The sequence below is a fragment of the Nerophis ophidion genome, linkage group LG19 (assembly GCF_033978795.1).
Source record: "Nerophis ophidion isolate RoL-2023_Sa linkage group LG19, RoL_Noph_v1.0, whole genome shotgun sequence".
Taxonomy (NCBI): Eukaryota; Metazoa; Chordata; class Actinopteri; order Syngnathiformes; family Syngnathidae; genus Nerophis; species Nerophis ophidion.
Window position 1 is genome coordinate 43,341,995 of NC_084629.1, and position 17,655 is coordinate 43,359,649.

Sequence of the window (17,655 nt, forward strand, 5' to 3'; positions counted from 1 at the left end):
TAGGAGGGTAAACAGTAGGACTGTTCACTAACACAGTTGGGGAAACAATGTTTAAGGTTTTAAAGGGGACCTATAAAGATTTTAATTTACATTCAAAACACTTCCTTGTGTTCTAGAGCAGTGGTTCTCAAATGGGGGTACGCGTACCCCTGGGGGTACTTGAAGGTATGCCAAGGGGTACGGGAGATTTTTTTTTAATATTTTAAAAATAGCAACAATTCAAAAATCCATTATAAATATATTTATTGAATAATGCTTCAACAAAATATGAATGTAAGTTCATAAAGTGTGAAAAGAAATACAACAATGCAATATTCAGTGTTGACAGCTAGATTTTTTGTGGACATGTTCCATAAATATTGATGTTAAAGATTTCCTTTTTTGTGAAGAAATGTTTAGAATGAAGTTGATGAATCCAGATGGATCTCTATTACAATCCCCAAAGAGGGCACTTTAAGTTGATGATTACTTCTATGTGGAGAAATATTTATCTATAATTGAATCACTTGTTTAAGTTTCAACAAGCTTTTAGTTATTTTGATATCTTTTTTTTCCAAATAGTTCAAGAAAGACCACTACAAATGAGCAATATTTTGCACTGTTATACAATTTAACAAATCGGAAACTGATGACTTAGTGCTGTATTTTACTTCTTTATCACTTTTTTTTTAACCAAAAATGCTTTGCTCTGATTAGGGGGTACTTGAATTAAAAAATGTTCACAGGGGGTACATCACTGAAAAAAGGTTGAGAACCACTGTTCTAGATCATCTGTACTTGATAGTACATGGTGTACATGTTGCGTAAATTCTGCTCCACAGGCACATTTATGATTGTTTGTTTAAGTCTGTCTGTAATATGTTCCATTCTCGTGGTGCTTCCAAATTGCAAGTGAAACCACGCCCCACCCAACATTTATTTTGAAAATATACACCGTTGTAATACATCTTGAAGTCGTCACCACTATTTTTCTTACAGACACAGTCAAAAATAAAAATCACAAACAATAATACACAGTACAGGCCAACAGTTTGGACACGCCTTCTCCTCATTCAATGTGTTTTCTTTATTTTCATGACTATTTACATTGTAGATTGTCACAACAAAACTATGAGACTGAACACGTGTGGAGTTATGTACTTACCAAAAAAAGGTGAAAACATGTTTTATATTCTAGTTTCATCAAAATAGCCACCCTTTATTCTGATTACTACTTCACACACTCTTGGCATTCTCTCCACGAGCTTCAAGAGGTAGTCACCTGAAATGGTTTTCACTCCACAGGTGTCCTAGTTTTGATGTGACAATCTACATTGTAAATAGTCATAAAAATAAAGAAAACGCATTGACATGAAGTGTGTCCAAACTTTTGGCCTTTACTGCACCTTTACCCTGTCACAACATTAGGTACACCTGCACACCGATTGATTCAGACTTTACATTAAAAGAATGCTGCTGTTAATATTTCATCCTTTTCTGAGCCAAGGCACAGTTTTTCATTGAAAACATGCAAAGGCACACCACCAGCAGACAACATAAAAAAATGAAACTCAGCAGCTGATATTGACAGTAAAAAGACGTTCTCGCAATTGTTGGATATAAATTCAAAGCATAACCAAGCATGCATCAATATAGGTCTTGTCTCAAAGTAGGTGTACTGTCACCACCAGTCACATCACCCCCTGACTTATTTGGACTTTTTCATTGTTTTCCTGTGTGTCGTATTTTAGTTCTTGTCTTGCGCTCCTGTTTTGTTGTTGATTGTCATGTACGGATGTACTTTGTGGATGCCGTCTGCTCCACCCGCTGAAAGTCTTTGCAGTCATCCAGCATTATGTTTTGTTTACTTTGCAGCCAGTTCAGTTTTAGCTTCATTAAGCATAGCCATTCCTGAGCTTCAATACCTTTTCTTAGTGACACTTGCCTTTTGTTTATTTTTGGTTTAATCATTGTACACCTTTTCACCAGCACGCTGCCTCCCGCATATTGTGATTACGACAAACCATTTTTCTGACATCAACAAAGCAATTAGCTACCTGCTGACACCTACTGATATGCTGAGCTGTAGACCAGTGGTTCTCAACCTTTTTTCAGTAATGTACCCCCTGTGGCCATTTTTTTTAATTCAAGTACCCCGTAATCAGAGCAAAGCATTTTGGGTTGAAAAAAAGAGATAAGTAAAATACAGCACTATGTCATCCGTTTCTGATTTATTAAATTGTATAACAGTGCAAAATATTGCTCATTTGTAGTGGTCTTTCTTGAACTATTTGGAAAAAAAGATATAAAAATAACTAAAAACTTGCTGAAAAATTAACAAGTGATTCAATTCTAAATAAATATTTGTACACATAGAAGTAATCATCAACTTAAAGTGCCCTCTTTGGGGATTGTAATACAGATTTTTCTGGATTCATAAACTTAATTCCAAACATTTCTTTATAAAAAAATAAATCTTTAACATCAATATTTATGGAACATGTCCACAAAAAATCTATCTGTCAACACTGAATATTGCATTGTTGCATTTCTTTTCACGTTTTATTAACTTACATTCATATTTTGTTAAAGTATTATTCAATAAATATACATACATAAAGGATTTTTGAATTGTTACTATTTTTTAGAATATTTTTTTTTTTTAATCTCACATACCCCTTGGCATACCCTCAAGTACCCCCAGGAGTATGCGTACCCCCATTTGAGAACCACTGCTCTAGACAATAAAGACACTCAACAACGGCACATTTGCAGATTATAATTACTGGTTTGCAAAAAATATTTTTAAGACAATTAGGTGAAACTACATAATCTCCCACGGCACACCAGACAATATCTCATGGTACACTAGTGTGCCGCGGCACAGTGGTTGAAAAACACTGCTTTATCCTACCTAACCCCACAAACAAAGGCATCCAAAACTGTGTGCAAGCACTCACCAAAATGCATGAACCTCATGATTTGACCTTGGCATTGTTTAACATGAGTATCCATCATTGTAACATTTATTTGAAAATAAAAAAATAAAGGCCATTAATCATAGGTTCCTCTTAAGACCACGCGTGGAAAGATTATTTGGTGCGACAGTGTTTAACTATCATTTTTTTCTCACCAAAATAATGTGAGCAACTCTGAAGCCGAAAGCTAAAGTAAATTATTGACCAAAAGTGAAAGTGAAAGGGCGACAGCATGTTCATGAAGATTATTTGTGCAACAAAAATGTAGTCAGTGCAGTCCTTCACCACCATTGGACATGCAAATGTGTTTATATTTCTATATTCAACCACAGTTAACACATATTTTAAAAAACAAAAATCTAACATTTTCTTTGAACATTCAGCAGTAGAAGATAGAGAATAATAAGAAGGGTACCAACTACACTACAGTAATATACAGTACACACCTTCTCATTTTCATGAATATTCACATTGTAGATTGTCACATCACAACTATGAATGAACACATGTGGAGTTATGTACTTTACAAAAAAAGGTGAAATATCTGAAAACATGTTTTTTTTTTATTCTAGTTTCTTCAAAATAGCCACTCTTTACTTTTTCGCACACTCTTGGCATGCTTCAAAAGGTAGTCACGTGAAATGGTTTTCACTTCACAGGTGTGCTTGAAGCTCTAAGAGAGAATGCCAAGAGTGTGCAAAGCAGTAATCAAAACAACCGGTGGCTATTTTGAAGAAACTAGATTATAAAACATGTTTTCAGTTATTTCACCTTTTTTTGTTAAGTACATAACTGCACATGTGTTCATTCATAGTTTTGATGTGACAATCTACAATGTAAATAGTCATGAAAATAAAGAAAACGCATTGAATGAGGAGGAGGTGTGTCCAAACTGTTGGCCTGTACTGTAAGTAGGAAGACGATCTCACCCAGTAAGACTTCGGCGCCTCCTTCGGCACCGACGGGAGTGTCGCTGGCAGCACTTTGGGCTTTTTCCTCCATGGACACCAGACCAGAATTCTTCAATGCTGACAAATACTTGTCATAGTTGTTTTTAGCAAACAAATTCTCCTCTTGGCCTGCAGCAATGTAATAAATCAGAATCAAAGTCACAACCACTGTTTTTAACTATTATTGATTTTTCCATAGTAAAGACTCAAATGAACAACGTTACCCATGCTCAGCTCCTTGAACGCTTGCTGATTGGTCAAGATCTTTGTCAATACAGTCCGCATTGCTCCGCCCATTTTAGTGAGCTCCTCCAGGAAGGAGATTTGAGGCTCCAGCTGCTGTAGTACTTTTTGTAGATCTCGCTCAGCTGAGCTGTCTGGTGCAGCGAGATAACAAATTCAAGTCATGATTCTTAGCACAACACCTGGCGTAAACAGAGCAATAACAGCCGGTATGCAGCTTGTGCAACATATCTATTTCTACATTTGACATGTAATAAGATACGATGTTGCTTAGCTTAGGTCATTGGTTAACTTCCGTTATGTCCAGTAGGTGGAAGGACAAAAGTTCTTTTCACCTGGTTCTGTGTATCCATCCCTCAGATACTGTATGACACTGAGAATGAAGCGAGGAAGAACCAACTCCGACATCAAGAGAAGATCTTGGGGTATTGACGGAATGTTCTCTCCCGTTCTCAACCGATGTCGTCTGCAAAACCTGTTCATAAGATGGGGTTTGAAGAATATAGACCACAACGTAGAACACAGCAGCCTGAAGTGTTGCAGTGGCTTAAAACTGCACAGAGGGAAATATTACAAACACCTCATTCTTTAATACTGCTCAGACAATAAACACCGCAGAGGAGCCACAAAATTAATTTTGGAAGATAACATAACAGTCGTGTCCTGTGATTGAAGTGCTGTATTTGGTGCATATTGACTTTGCCTTCAGTTATGTTGGACATGCCAAGGACTCAAACCAATTAAGATTGTTACCATCCATCCATCCATCTTCTTCTGCTTATCCGAGGTCGGGTCGCGGGGGCAACAGCCTAAGCAGGGAAACCCAGACTTCCCTCTCCCCAGCCACTTCGTCTAGCTCTTCCCGGGGGATCCCGAGGCATTCCCAGGCCAGCCAGGAGACATAGTCTTCCCAACGTGTCCTGGGTCTTCCCAGTGGCCTCTTACCGGTTGGACGTGCCCTAAACACCTCCCTAGGGAGGCGTTCGGGTTGCATCCTGACCAGATGCCCGAACCACCTCATCTGGCTCCTCTCCATGTGGAGGAGCAGCGGCTTTATTTTGAGTTCCTCCCGGATGGCAGAGCTTCTCACCCTATCTCTAAGGGAGAGACCCACCACCCGGCGGAGGAAACTCATTTGGGCCGCTTGTACCCGTGATCTTATCTTTTCAGTCATGACCCAAATCTCATGACCATAGGTGAGGATGGGAACGTAGATCGACCGGTAAATTGAGAACTTTGCCTTCCGGCTCAGCTCCTTCTTCACCACAACGGATCGGTACAACGTCCGCATTACTGAAGACGCCGCACCGATCCGCCTGTCGATCTCACGATCCACTCTTCCCCCACTCGTGAACAAGACTCCTAGGTACTTGAAGTCCTCCACTTGGGGCAGTGTCTCCTCCCCAACCCGGAGATGGCATTCCACCCTTTTCCGGGCGAGAACCATGGACTCGGACTTGGAGGTGCTGATTGTTACCATTAGTTGTTATTGTGCTCGATAGAGCTTAATGAGAGAAAACAGAGCAGGTGCATTGCATCAGTTTTTACGAGAGAACATGCATGAGTACTCTATGACTATTGTGAGCGCATCCGACGTTTAGCACAATGTGGTAGAAGTAGCGGATAAGCAACCGCCACTTTTGAATAATTAACAGTAGCATTCAACAGTTTAAGCCAAACCTCCGATTATTGTTGTTGTTACCTGATGGCTAATGTTGAGCGTAGCTGCTAAGTACGTGCTAACCATTGATTGATTAATTGATTGAAACTCGTATTAGTAGATTACACAGTACAGTACATATTCTGTACAACTGACCACTAAATGGTAACACCCCAATAAGTTTTTCAACGTGTTTTAAGACCTACTGAAAGCCACTGCTAGCGACCACGCAGTCTGATAGTTTATATATCAATGATGAAATATTAACATTGCAACACATGCCAATACGGCCGCTTTAGTTTACTAAATTGCATTTTTAAATTTCCCGCGGAGTTTCCTGTTGAATACGTCACGGAATGATGACACGTGTGATGATGCGTACGCGTGACGTCTCGGGTTGTAGCGGACATGTTAGCCCGGCACCACTTACGGCTAAAAGTTGTCTCTTTTCATCGCATAATTACACAGTAATTTGGACATCTGTGTTGCTGAATCTTTTGCAGTTTGTTCAATTAATAATGGAGACTATAAAGAAGAATGCTGTTGGTGGAAAGCAGCTGCCTTTAGCACCGAAACACAGACGGTGTTCCTTTGTTTGTTATGAAGCTTTAACACAGAGCGGTCAAGCGAACATTTTTCTCTACGTGAACCAGCAAGTTTTTGGATGGGAAAATTGTGATATTAAGTCGGCTCTTACCGGAGACTTAAGTGGATTATGCGACCTCCTCCTGCAGCTCAAAAAGGCAGCTGTGATCTTGGCTCCTCCATTGGCTTCTCTGAGAGACACTGGCGTTCACCACAGCCCTCCGACTATCAGGTATGACTTTAAAATCTCACTAAAATACTATTAACACAATAAACTGATAAGGGATTTTCCAGAATTATCGTAGTAAATGTGTTCAATGACATCTGAATCGCTCAAACTGCCGTTGCCTGGAGCCTTCGCCTTTTCTTTTTTTTGTGCTTCACTCTAACTTTCCTCATCCACGAATCTTTCGTCCTCGCTCAAATTAATGGGGAACCCGTCGCTTTCTCGGTCCGAATAGCACTTGCTGCTGGTGGCTATGATTATAAACAATGTGGGGATGTGAGGAGCCCTACAACCCGTGACGTCACGCGCACATCGTCTGCTACTTCCGGTACAGGCAAGGCTTTTTTATTAGCGACCAAAAGTTGTGAACTTTATCGTGGATGTTCTCTACTAAATCCTTTCAGCAAAAATATGGCAATATCGCGAAATGATCAAATATGACACATAGAATGGACCTGCTATCCCCGTTTAAATAAGAAAATCTCAGTTCAGTAGGCCTTTAAGTCGGGGTCCACGTTAATTAATTCATCATACATGACAAGAGAGGCAATCCTAAACTGTTGTTAGAAGATAAATATTTCAGATCATATTTTAGACATAATGACAAAAAATGACGCCTTTGGTTGCGATGTTTGTATAGCTACCCCTTCTAAACTGGACCTGTCTTGTGATAGCATAGTTAGCCTCTTAGGTTGCTAACTTACCCGGTGTCTCGCATGACATTACTGTCTCCGGGCTAGCATAGTTAGCATGGTGAGGCACTAACTTACCCGGTGTCCCGCATGAAATTACCGTCTCCGGGCTAGCATGGTTAGCATAGTTAGGTGCTAACTTACCCGGTCTCTCGCATGACATTACTGTCTCTGGGCTAGCATAGTTAGCATGGCTAAGCTGCTAACTTACCCGGTCTCCCGCATGACATTACTGTCTCCGGGCTAGCATAGTTAGCATGGTGAGGCACTAACTTACCCGGTGTCCCGCATGAAATTACCGTCTCCGGGCTAGCATGGTTAGCATAGTTAGGTGCTAACTTATCCGGTCTCTCGCATGACATTACTGTCTCTGGGCTAGCATAGTTAGCATGGCTAAGCTGCTAACTTACCCGGTCTCCCGCATGACATTACTTTCTCCGGGCTAGCATAGTTAGCATGGTTAGCATGGCTAAGGTGCTAACTTACCTGGTCTCTCGCATCGCATTACTGTCTCCGGGCTAGCAGAGTTAGCATGGCTAAGGTGCTAACTTACCCAGTGTCTCGCATGACATTACTGTCTCCACAGTCGCAGGCTAGTATAGTTAACATAGTTAGTATAGTTAGCAGCTCACTTACCCGGTCTCCCGCATGACCTTCCTGTCCCCGGGCTAGTAGAGTTAACATAGTTAGTATAGTTAGCAGTTATCTTACTCGCTGTCCCTCATAACATTACTGTCTCCACAGTCGCAGGTTAATATAATTAGTATAGTTAGGTGCTAACTTACCCGGTCTCTCGCATGACATTACTGTCTCCACAGTTGCAGGCTAGTATAGTTAACATAGTTAGTATAGTTGGGTGCTCACTTACCCGGTGTTCCGCATGACATTACTGTCTCCGCAGTCGCAGGTTAGTATACTTAACATAGTTAGTATAGTTAGGTGCTAACTTACCCGCTGTCCCTAATGACATTACTGTCTCCGCAGTCTTAGGCTAGTATAGTTAACATAGTTAGTATATTTAACTGTTAACTTACCCGGTCTCCCTCATGACATTACTGTCCCCACAGTCGCAGGCTAGTATAGTTAGTATAGTTAACCTAGTTAGGTGCTAACTTACCCAGTCTTCCTCATGACATTACTGTCCCCACAGTCGCAGGCTAGTAGAGATAACATAGTTAGGTGCTAACTTACCCGCTGTCCCTCATTGACATTACTGTCTCTGCAGTCACAGGCTAGTATAGCTAGTATAGTTAACATAGTTAGGTGCTAACTTACCCAGTCTTCCTCATGACATTACTGTCCCCACAGTCGCAGGCTAGTAGAGATAACATAGTTAGGTGCTTACTTACCCGCTGTCCCTCATTGACATTACTGTCTCTGCAGTCACAGGCTAGTATAGTTAACATAGTTAGGTGCTAACTTACCCAGTCTTCCTCATGACATTACTGTCCCCACAGTCGCAGGCTAGTAGAGATGACATAGTTAGGTGCTAACTTACCCGCTGTCCCTCATTGACATTACTGTCTCTGCAGTCACAGGCTAGTATAGGTAGTAGAGATCACATAGTTAGGTGCTAACTTACCCGCTGTCCCTCATTGACATTACTGTCTCTGCAGTCACAGGCTAGTATAGTTAGTATAGTTAACATAGTTAGTATAGTTAACTTACCCGCTGTCCCTCATGACATTACTGTCCCCGCAGTCGCAGGCTAGTATAGTTAACATAGTTAGTATAGTTAACTTACCCGCTGTCCCTCATGACATTACTGTCCCCGCAGTCACAGGCTAGTATAGTTAACATAGTTAGTATAGTTAACTTACCCGGTCTCCCTCATGACATTACTGTCCCCGCAGTCGCAGGCTAGTATAGTTAGTATAATTAACATAGTTAGGTGCTAACTTACCCGCTGTCCCTCATTGACATTACTGTCTCTGCAGTCACAGGCTAGTATAGCTAGTAGAGATCACATAGTTAGGTGCTAACTTACCCGCTGTCCCTCATTGACATTACTGTCTCTGCAGTCACAGGCTAGTATAGTTAGTATAGTTAACATAGTTAGTATAGTTAACTTACCCGCTGTCCCTCATGACATTACTGTCCCCGCAGTCGCAGGCTAGTATAGTTAACATAGTTAGTATAGTTAACTTACCCGCTGTCCCTCATGACATTACTGTCCCCGCAGTCACAGGCTAGTATAGTTAACATAGTTAGTATAGTTAACTTACCCGGTCTCCCTCATGACATTACTGTCCCCGCAGTCGCAGGCTAGTATAGTTAGTATAATTAACATAGTTAGGTGCTAACTTACCCGGTCTCCCTCATGACATTACTGTCCCCGCAGTTGCAGGCTAGTATAGTTAGTATAATGAACATTGTCAGGTGCTAACTTACCCGGTCTCCCTCATGACATTACTGTCACCGCAGTCGCAGGCTAGTATAGTTAGTATAATTAACATAGTTAGGTGCTAACTTACCCGGTCTCCCTCATGACATTACTGTCCCCGCAGTAGCAGGCTAGCATAGTTAGTATAATTAACATAGTTAGTTAGTATAGTTAACTTACCCGGTCTCCCTCATGACGTTACTGTCCCTGCAGTCGCAGGCTAGTATAGTTAGTATAATTAACATAGTTAGGTGCTAACTTACCCGGTCTTCCTCATGACATTACTGTCCCCGCAGTCGCAGGCTAGTATAGTTAGTATAATGAGCATAGTTAGGTGTTAACTTACCCGGTCTCCCTCATGACATTACTGTCCCCGCAGTCGCACGCTAGTATAGTTAGTATAATGAGCATAGTTAGGTGTTAACTTACCCGGTCTTCCTCATGACATTACTGTCCCCGCAGTCGCAGGCTAGTATAGTTAGTATAATGAGCATAGTTAGGTGTTAACTTACCCGGTCTCCCTCATGACATTACTGTCTCCGCAGTCGCAGGCTAGTATAGTTAGTATAGTTAACATAGTTAGGTGCCAACTTACCCGGTCTCCCTCATGACATTACTGTCCCCGCAGTCGCAGGCTAGTATAGTTAGTATAGTTAACTTAGTTAGGTGCTAACTTACCCGGTCTCTCTCATGACATTACTGTCCCCGCAGTCGCAGGCTAGTATAGTTAGTATAATGAACATAGTTAGTTAGTATAGTTAACTTACCCGGTCTCCCTCATGACATTACTGTCCCCGCAGTCGCAGGCTAGTATAGTTAGTATAATTAACATAGTTAGGTGCTACCTTACCCGGTCTTCCTCATGACATTACTGTCCCCGCAGTCGCAGGCTAGTATAGTTAGTATAATGAGCATAGTTAGGTGTTAACTTACCCGGTCTCCCTCATGACATTACTGTCCCCGCAGTCGCAGGCTAGTATAGTTAGTATAATGAGCATAGTTAGGTGTTAACTTACCCGGTCTCCCTCATGACATTACTGTCTCCGCAGTCGCAGGCTAGTATAGTTAGTATAGTTAACGTAGTTAGGTGTTAACTTACCCGGTCTCCCTCATGACATTACTGTCCCCGCAGTCGCACGCTAGTATAGTTAGTATAATGAGCATAGTTAGGTGTTAACTTACCCGGTCTTCCTCATGACATTACTGTCCCCGCAGTCGCAGGCTAGTATAGTTAGTATAATGAGCATAGTTAGGTGTTAACTTACCCGGTCTCCCTCATGACATTACTGTCTCCGCAGTCGCAGGCTAGTATAGTTAGTATAGTTAACATAGTTAGGTGCCAACTTACCCGGTCTCCCTCATGACATTACTGTCCCCGCAGTCGCAGGCTAGTATAGTTAGTATAGTTAACTTAGTTAGGTGCTAACTTACCCGGTCTCTCTCATGACATTACTGTCCCCGCAGTCGCAGGCTAGTATAGTTAGTATAATGAACATAGTTAGTTAGTATAGTTAACTTACCCGGTCTCCCTCATGACATTACTGTCCCCGCAGTCGCAGGCTAGTATAGTTAGTATAATTAACATAGTTAGGTGCTACCTTACCCGGTCTTCCTCATGACATTACTGTCCCCGCAGTCGCAGGCTAGTATAGTTAGTATAATGAGCATAGTTAGGTGTTAACTTACCCGGTCTCCCTCATGACATTACTGTCCCCGCAGTCGCAGGCTAGTATAGTTAGTATAATGAGCATAGTTAGGTGTTAACTTACCCGGTCTCCCTCATGACATTACTGTCTCCGCAGTCGCAGGCTAGTATAGTTAGTATAGTTAACGTAGTTAGGTGCTAACTTACCCGGTCTCCCTCATGACATTACTGTCTCCGCAGTCGCAGGCTAGTATAGTTAGTATAATGAACATAGTTAGTTAGTATAGTTAACTTACCCGGTCTCCCTCATGACATTACTGTCCCCGCAGTCGCAGGCTAGTATAGTTAGTATAATTAACATAGTTAGGTGCTACCTTACCCGGTCTTCCTCATGACATTACTGTCCCCGCAGTCGCAGGCTAGTATAGTTAGTATAATGAGCATAGTTAGGTGTTAACTTACCCGGTCTCCCTCATGACATTACTGTCCCCGCAGTCGCAGGCTAGTATAGTTAGTATAATGAGCATAGTTAGGTGTTAACTTACCCGGTCTCCCTCATGACATTACTGTCTCCGCAGTCGCAGGCTAGTATAGTTAGTATAGTTAACGTAGTTAGGTGTTAACTTACCCGGTCTCCCTCATGACATTACTGTCCCCGCAGTCGCACGCTAGTATAGTTAGTATAATGAGCATAGTTAGGTGTTAACTTACCCGGTCTTCCTCATGACATTACTGTCCCCGCAGTCGCAGGCTAGTATAGTTAGTATAATGAGCATAGTTAGGTGTTAACTTACCCGGTCTCCCTCATGACATTACTGTCTCCGCAGTCGCAGGCTAGTATAGTTAGTATAGTTAACGTAGTTAGGTGTTAACTTACCCGGTCTCCCTCATGACATTACTGTCCCCGCAGTCGCACGCTAGTATAGTTAGTATAATGAGCATAGTTAGGTGTTAACTTACCCGGTCTTCCTCATGACATTACTGTCCCCGCAGTCGCAGGCTAGTATAGTTAGTATAATGAGCATAGTTAGGTGTTAACTTACCCGGTCTCCCTCATGACATTACTGTCTCCGCAGTCGCAGGCTAGTATAGTTAGTATAGTTAACATAGTTAGGTGCCAACTTACCCGGTCTCCCTCATGACATTACTGTCCCCGCAGTCGCAGGCTAGTATAGTTAGTATAGTTAACTTAGTTAGGTGCTAACTTACCCGGTCTCTCTCATGACATTACTGTCCCCGCAGTCGCAGGCTAGTATAGTTAGTATAATGAACATAGTTAGTTAGTATAGTTAACTTACCCGGTCTCCCTCATGACATTACTGTCCCCGCAGTCGCAGGCTAGTATAGTTAGTATAATTAACATAGTTAGGTGCTACCTTACCCGGTCTTCCTCATGACATTACTGTCCCCGCAGTCGCAGGCTAGTATAGTTAGTATAATGAGCATAGTTAGGTGTTAACTTACCCGGTCTCCCTCATGACATTACTGTCCCCGCAGTCGCAGGCTAGTATAGTTAGTATAATGAGCATAGTTAGGTGTTAACTTACCCGGTCTCCCTCATGACATTACTGTCTCCGCAGTCGCAGGCTAGTATAGTTAGTATAGTTAACGTAGTTAGGTGCTAACTTACCCGGTCTCCCTCATGACATTACTGTCTCCGCAGTCGCAGGCTAGTATAGTTAGTATAATGAACATAGTTAGTTAGTATAGTTAACTTACCCGGTCTCCTTCATGACATTACTGTCCCCGCAGTCGCAGGCTAGTATAGTTAGTATAATGAACATAGTTAGTTAGTGTAGTTAACTTACCCGGTCTCCTTCATGACATTACTGTCCCCGCAGTCGCAGGCTAGTATAGTTAGTATAATGAACATAGTTAGTTAGTGTAGTTAACTTACCCGGTCTCCTTCATGACATTACTGTCCCCGCAGTCGCAGGCCCCGCCAGCCTGGCTGCGGAACATGTTGAAGTCGTGGCCCGTGTGGTCTCCGTGGTTGAAGCAGTCCGCGCACAGGGACATGCAGGGTGAGATGCCACAGGTCCGGCAGCGATAGGCCACAAAGTTGGCGGTCCACACCAGGCCGCAGAGGGTGTTGTGGTCGTAGGAGCGGACCGTCTTGCAGAAGTCCTGGAAACATTCTCCCCCGGTGATGAGACATTTGCACCAGTCCACAGCCTCGGTGTCCGTCGCCGGCTTCTCGGGATTCAGTTCGCCATCCAGCAGCTCCTGAAGCTGGCGCAGGCCGGAGCTGTTGTCAGTCCGGCTTAAATCCGCCTTGAGCTGGGCGGCCAGCGCTTTCTTGTCCCGGCGGAGCAGCGACGCCGCCATCGTTGGCTGGTTTGTTCACGGATGTATTTTTGTTGTCTTGTGCACATCTTCTCGCACTTTCTCGCGGTACTTCCCGTTGTTAGCCATCCTCCAATCCGATCCACTGTAAGAGGACAGCTGACATCTGACAGGGGTCGCCAACCTTCAGCGTACAAAGAGACATCGGAGCTCATTTCCTCCGAATAAAAGCCACCTAGAGTCACGAACTCTTCTTACATTCCTAACATGACGACAACACCACTTTTAGTTTCCTTACACGTGTGCTATGGGGCGGTGGTCCCCTACCACCGGGCCGCCGAATAATTTTTTATTCATTCTAAAAATAAAAAAATTAAAATACATTTTTTTCAATTAAATCAACATAAAAAACACAAAACACCAACCCAAAAAAAACTCCCTTTTTCATAACAAAAATAAATTAAAAAAAAAATAAAAAATTATCGGGACAAACTATCAAGCGTTGACCGGTCCGCAGCTACAAAAAGGTTGGGGACCACTGTTATAGGACTTATAATCAAACACTTATTGAATTTATTTCTGGGTGTAATTAAGCAAATCATCACATTATTTTGAACATTAGAAACAAAATACATGTTCCTTCCCTTGTTAATGAATAAAAAAAACAAAAATCAACTCATTCCAATATACTGAAGGCATACATATTAGGGGTGTGGGAAAAATCCATTCGAATTTGAATTGCGATTCACACATTGTGCGATTCAGAATCGATTCTCTTTTTTTTTTTTTTTATCGATTTTTTTTTTTTTTTTAATATATCCATCCATCCATCATCTTCCGCTTATCCGAGGTCGGGTCGCGGGGGCAACAGCCTAAGCAGGGAAACCCAGACTTCCCTCTCCCCAGCCACTTCGTCTAGCTCTTCCCGGGGGATCCCGAGGCGTTCCCAGGCCAGCCGGGAGACATAGTCTTCCCAACGTGTCCTGGGTCTTCCCCGTGGCCTCCTACCGGTTGGACGTGCCCTAAACACCTCCCTAGGGAGGCGTTCGGGTGGCATCCTGACCAGATGCCCGAACCACCTCATCTGGCTCCTCTCGATGTGGAGGAGCAGCGGCTTTACTTTGAGTTCCTCCCGGATAGCAGAGCTTCTCACCCTATCTCTAAGGGAGAGCCCCGCCACACGGCGGAGGAAACTCATTTGGGCCGCTTGTACCCGTGATCTTATCCTTTCGGTCATGACCCAAAGCTCATGACCATAGGTGAGGATGGGAACGTAGATCGACCGGTAAATTGAGAGCTTTGCCTTCCGGCTCAGCTCCTTCTTCACCACAACGGACCGGTACAACGTCCGCATTACTGAAGACGCCGCACCGATCCGCCTGTCGATCTCACGATCCACTCTTCCCTCACTCGTGAACAAGACTCCTAGGTACTTGAACTCCTCCACTTGGGGCAGGGTCTCCTCCCCAACCCGGAGATGGCACTCCACCCTTTTCCGGGCGAGAACCATGGACTCGGACTTGGACTATTTTTGGACTATTTTTTTAATATATTTTTATTTTATTTTTTTATCAATCCAACCAAACAATGCACAGCAATACCATATCAATGCAATCCAATTCCAAAACCAAACCTGAGCCAGCAACACTCAGAACTGCAATAAACAGAGCAATTGAGAGACACAAACACCACACAGAACAAACCAAAAGTAGTGAAACAAAAATGAATATTATCAACAACAGTATCAATATTAGTTATAATTTCAGCATAGCAGTGATTAAAAATCCCTCACTGACATTATCATTAGACATTTATAAAAATAATAAAAAAGAACAATAGTGTCACAGTGGCTTACACTTGCATGGCATCTCATACGCTGGACAACACACTGTGTCCAATGTTTTCACAAAGATAAAATAAGTCATATTTTTGGTTCATTTAATGGTTAAAACAAATTTACATTATTGCAAACAGTTGATAAAACCTTTTCCTTTATAGTTATAAAAGCTTTTTACAAAAACCTACTACTCTGCTAGCATGTCAGCAGACTGGGGTAGATCCTACTGAAATCCTATGTATTGAATAGAGAATCCTTTTAAATCAGGAAAAAAATCGTTTTTGAATCGAGAACCGTGTTGAATTGAAAAAAAAAATCGATTTTGAATCGAATCGTGTCCCCAAGAATCGATATTGAATCGAATCATGGGACACCCAGCCCTAATACCTACCATGAATTGATTTACTTGGACCCCGACTTAAACCAGTTGAAAAACTTATTGGGGTGTTACCATTTAGTGGTCAATTGTACAGAATATGTATACATACTAATAAAAGTCTCAATCAATCAATCAATCATTACAACATTGGCATATTCATTTGACAAAAACTTGAAAACAACTACCTTGTCATCAATAAAAACAGCAAATTAATGTGTTTTATTTTCCTACGACAAGATCGTACAAATTAACAACTGTTAAATTCAAATGAACTAAATAAAATGAAATAAAATAGATCAAGTAACCATTGTTTGTTGACATTCGGTTTCAAAGCCAAAGGGAGGCACGGCGGAGGCATGAAAAAGCCGCAGGGGGCTCCAGAGCCGCGGGTTGAAGACCCCTGCTATATCACATTTAAACAACAACAATGTTTCCAAAGTGCTGCACAACAATATTAAAAATAATATTCAAATATTTTCCTTAGCTCCACCAATGACCGAATAAAAACAAACAAAAAAACAATATAAAAACATTTGAAAATAAATGATTATGTATGCGTTAAATGCAGAAATAGCACCCGTAACTGACACGGTGCCTTTTAATACGGTGCGCCCTATGGTCGTAATAATACAGTATAGTAGCTTCAATAACGGGAACCGGTTCTCAAAAAGGAGAACCGGTTTTCAAACATCATCTCTACTTATGAGTCACAAGTTGATAAACTGTTATTGTCCTTGAAACTTGCTTATGTGTTGCTTTTTGGGACAGTTTGGCTTGGCTGGTATAACGGCCGTGCCAGCAACTTGAGGGTTCCAGGTTCGATCCCAGCTTCCACTATCCTCGTCATGTCCGTTGTGTCCTTGGGCAAGACACTTCACACTTGCTGGGTCATGGTTAGGGCTTTGCATAGCAGCTCCATGAATCAATCAATCAATGTTTATTTATATAGCCCTAAATCACAAGTGTCTCAAAGGGGTGAATGTGGAAAACACCTTGAAGGTAGAACAGAGCTATACGAGTATAATCCATTTGAGATTTAAAAACGAGTTTAAAGGGTAAAACCAATTAAAACACTAAATAAAAATGTAAATTTCAAAACACAGAGGACCACACAACTCACGTAGTGTTAAAAGCCAGATAATAAAAGTGGGTCTGTAGACAAGACTTAAAACACTCCACTGCGGGAGCAGTTGGAACATGGAGAACCAGAGTGTTCCAGAGTTCAAAAGCTCTGGAACAATGCCCCTTCATGTTCCAACTGTGGATAGGGCCGACCACAGAGAAGACTCCCTGTCTCCCCCGGTTTTAAGTCTGGTCTTGGGCACCACCAGCTGGAGCTGGCTCTCGGACCTCAGAGCGCACTCAGGAGTGTACATTTGGATGAGGTCTGAGATATACTGAGGTGCCAGTACATGTAAAGCTTTAAAAGCAAACAGCAAGATTTTAAAATCAATTCTAGAATGAACCGATAGAAAGTCTCAAGAACCGGGGTTATATGCTGGCGTTTCCTGGCCCCTGTTAAAAGTCCTGCTGCCGCGTTCTGGACTAACTGCAACCGGGAGAGAGCTTTTTGGCTAATGCCAGCATAAAGTGCATTGCAGTAGTCCAGGCCACTTCAAATAAAAGCATGCACCACTTGTTCAAAAAGGGTGAAAGATAAAAAAAAAGGTTTTACCTTTGCTAAAAAAACACAATTTTAAAATGCCATTGAGTTGTTTGTCAAGTTTAAAATCACTGTCTACAGTGACGCCAAGGCTGGTGACCTTGGGATGCACATCATGTTGCAATGGTCCCAAGTCAGTGAGGGCCGGA

The 17,655-nt window shown here is 42.2% G+C and overlaps 1 protein-coding gene across 3 annotated transcripts in view; it reads right to left on the reverse strand.

The window, feature by feature from the left end:
• Positions 1-13,733, reverse strand: part of ubr3 (ubiquitin protein ligase E3 component n-recognin 3) — a 79,241-nt gene extending 65,508 nt beyond the window's left edge. For 2 of the 3 annotated variants that reach the window (XM_061880059.1, XM_061880058.1), the window contains exons 1-4: positions 13,239-13,733; positions 4,486-4,625; positions 4,132-4,284; positions 3,887-4,036 (exon numbers count right to left, since the gene is read on the reverse strand). In XM_061880059.1, coding sequence (XP_061736043.1) covers positions 3,887-4,036; positions 4,132-4,284; positions 4,486-4,625; positions 13,239-13,669 — 874 coding nt within the window. In that variant the 5' untranslated portion in view covers positions 13,670-13,733. Of the gene's footprint in view, positions 1-3,886; positions 4,037-4,131; positions 4,285-4,485; positions 4,626-13,060; positions 13,096-13,238 lie in introns of those variants that run through there. The other variant, XM_061880061.1, reaches the window with a different exon arrangement.
• Between the last annotated feature and the right edge of the window lie 3,922 nt (positions 13,734-17,655).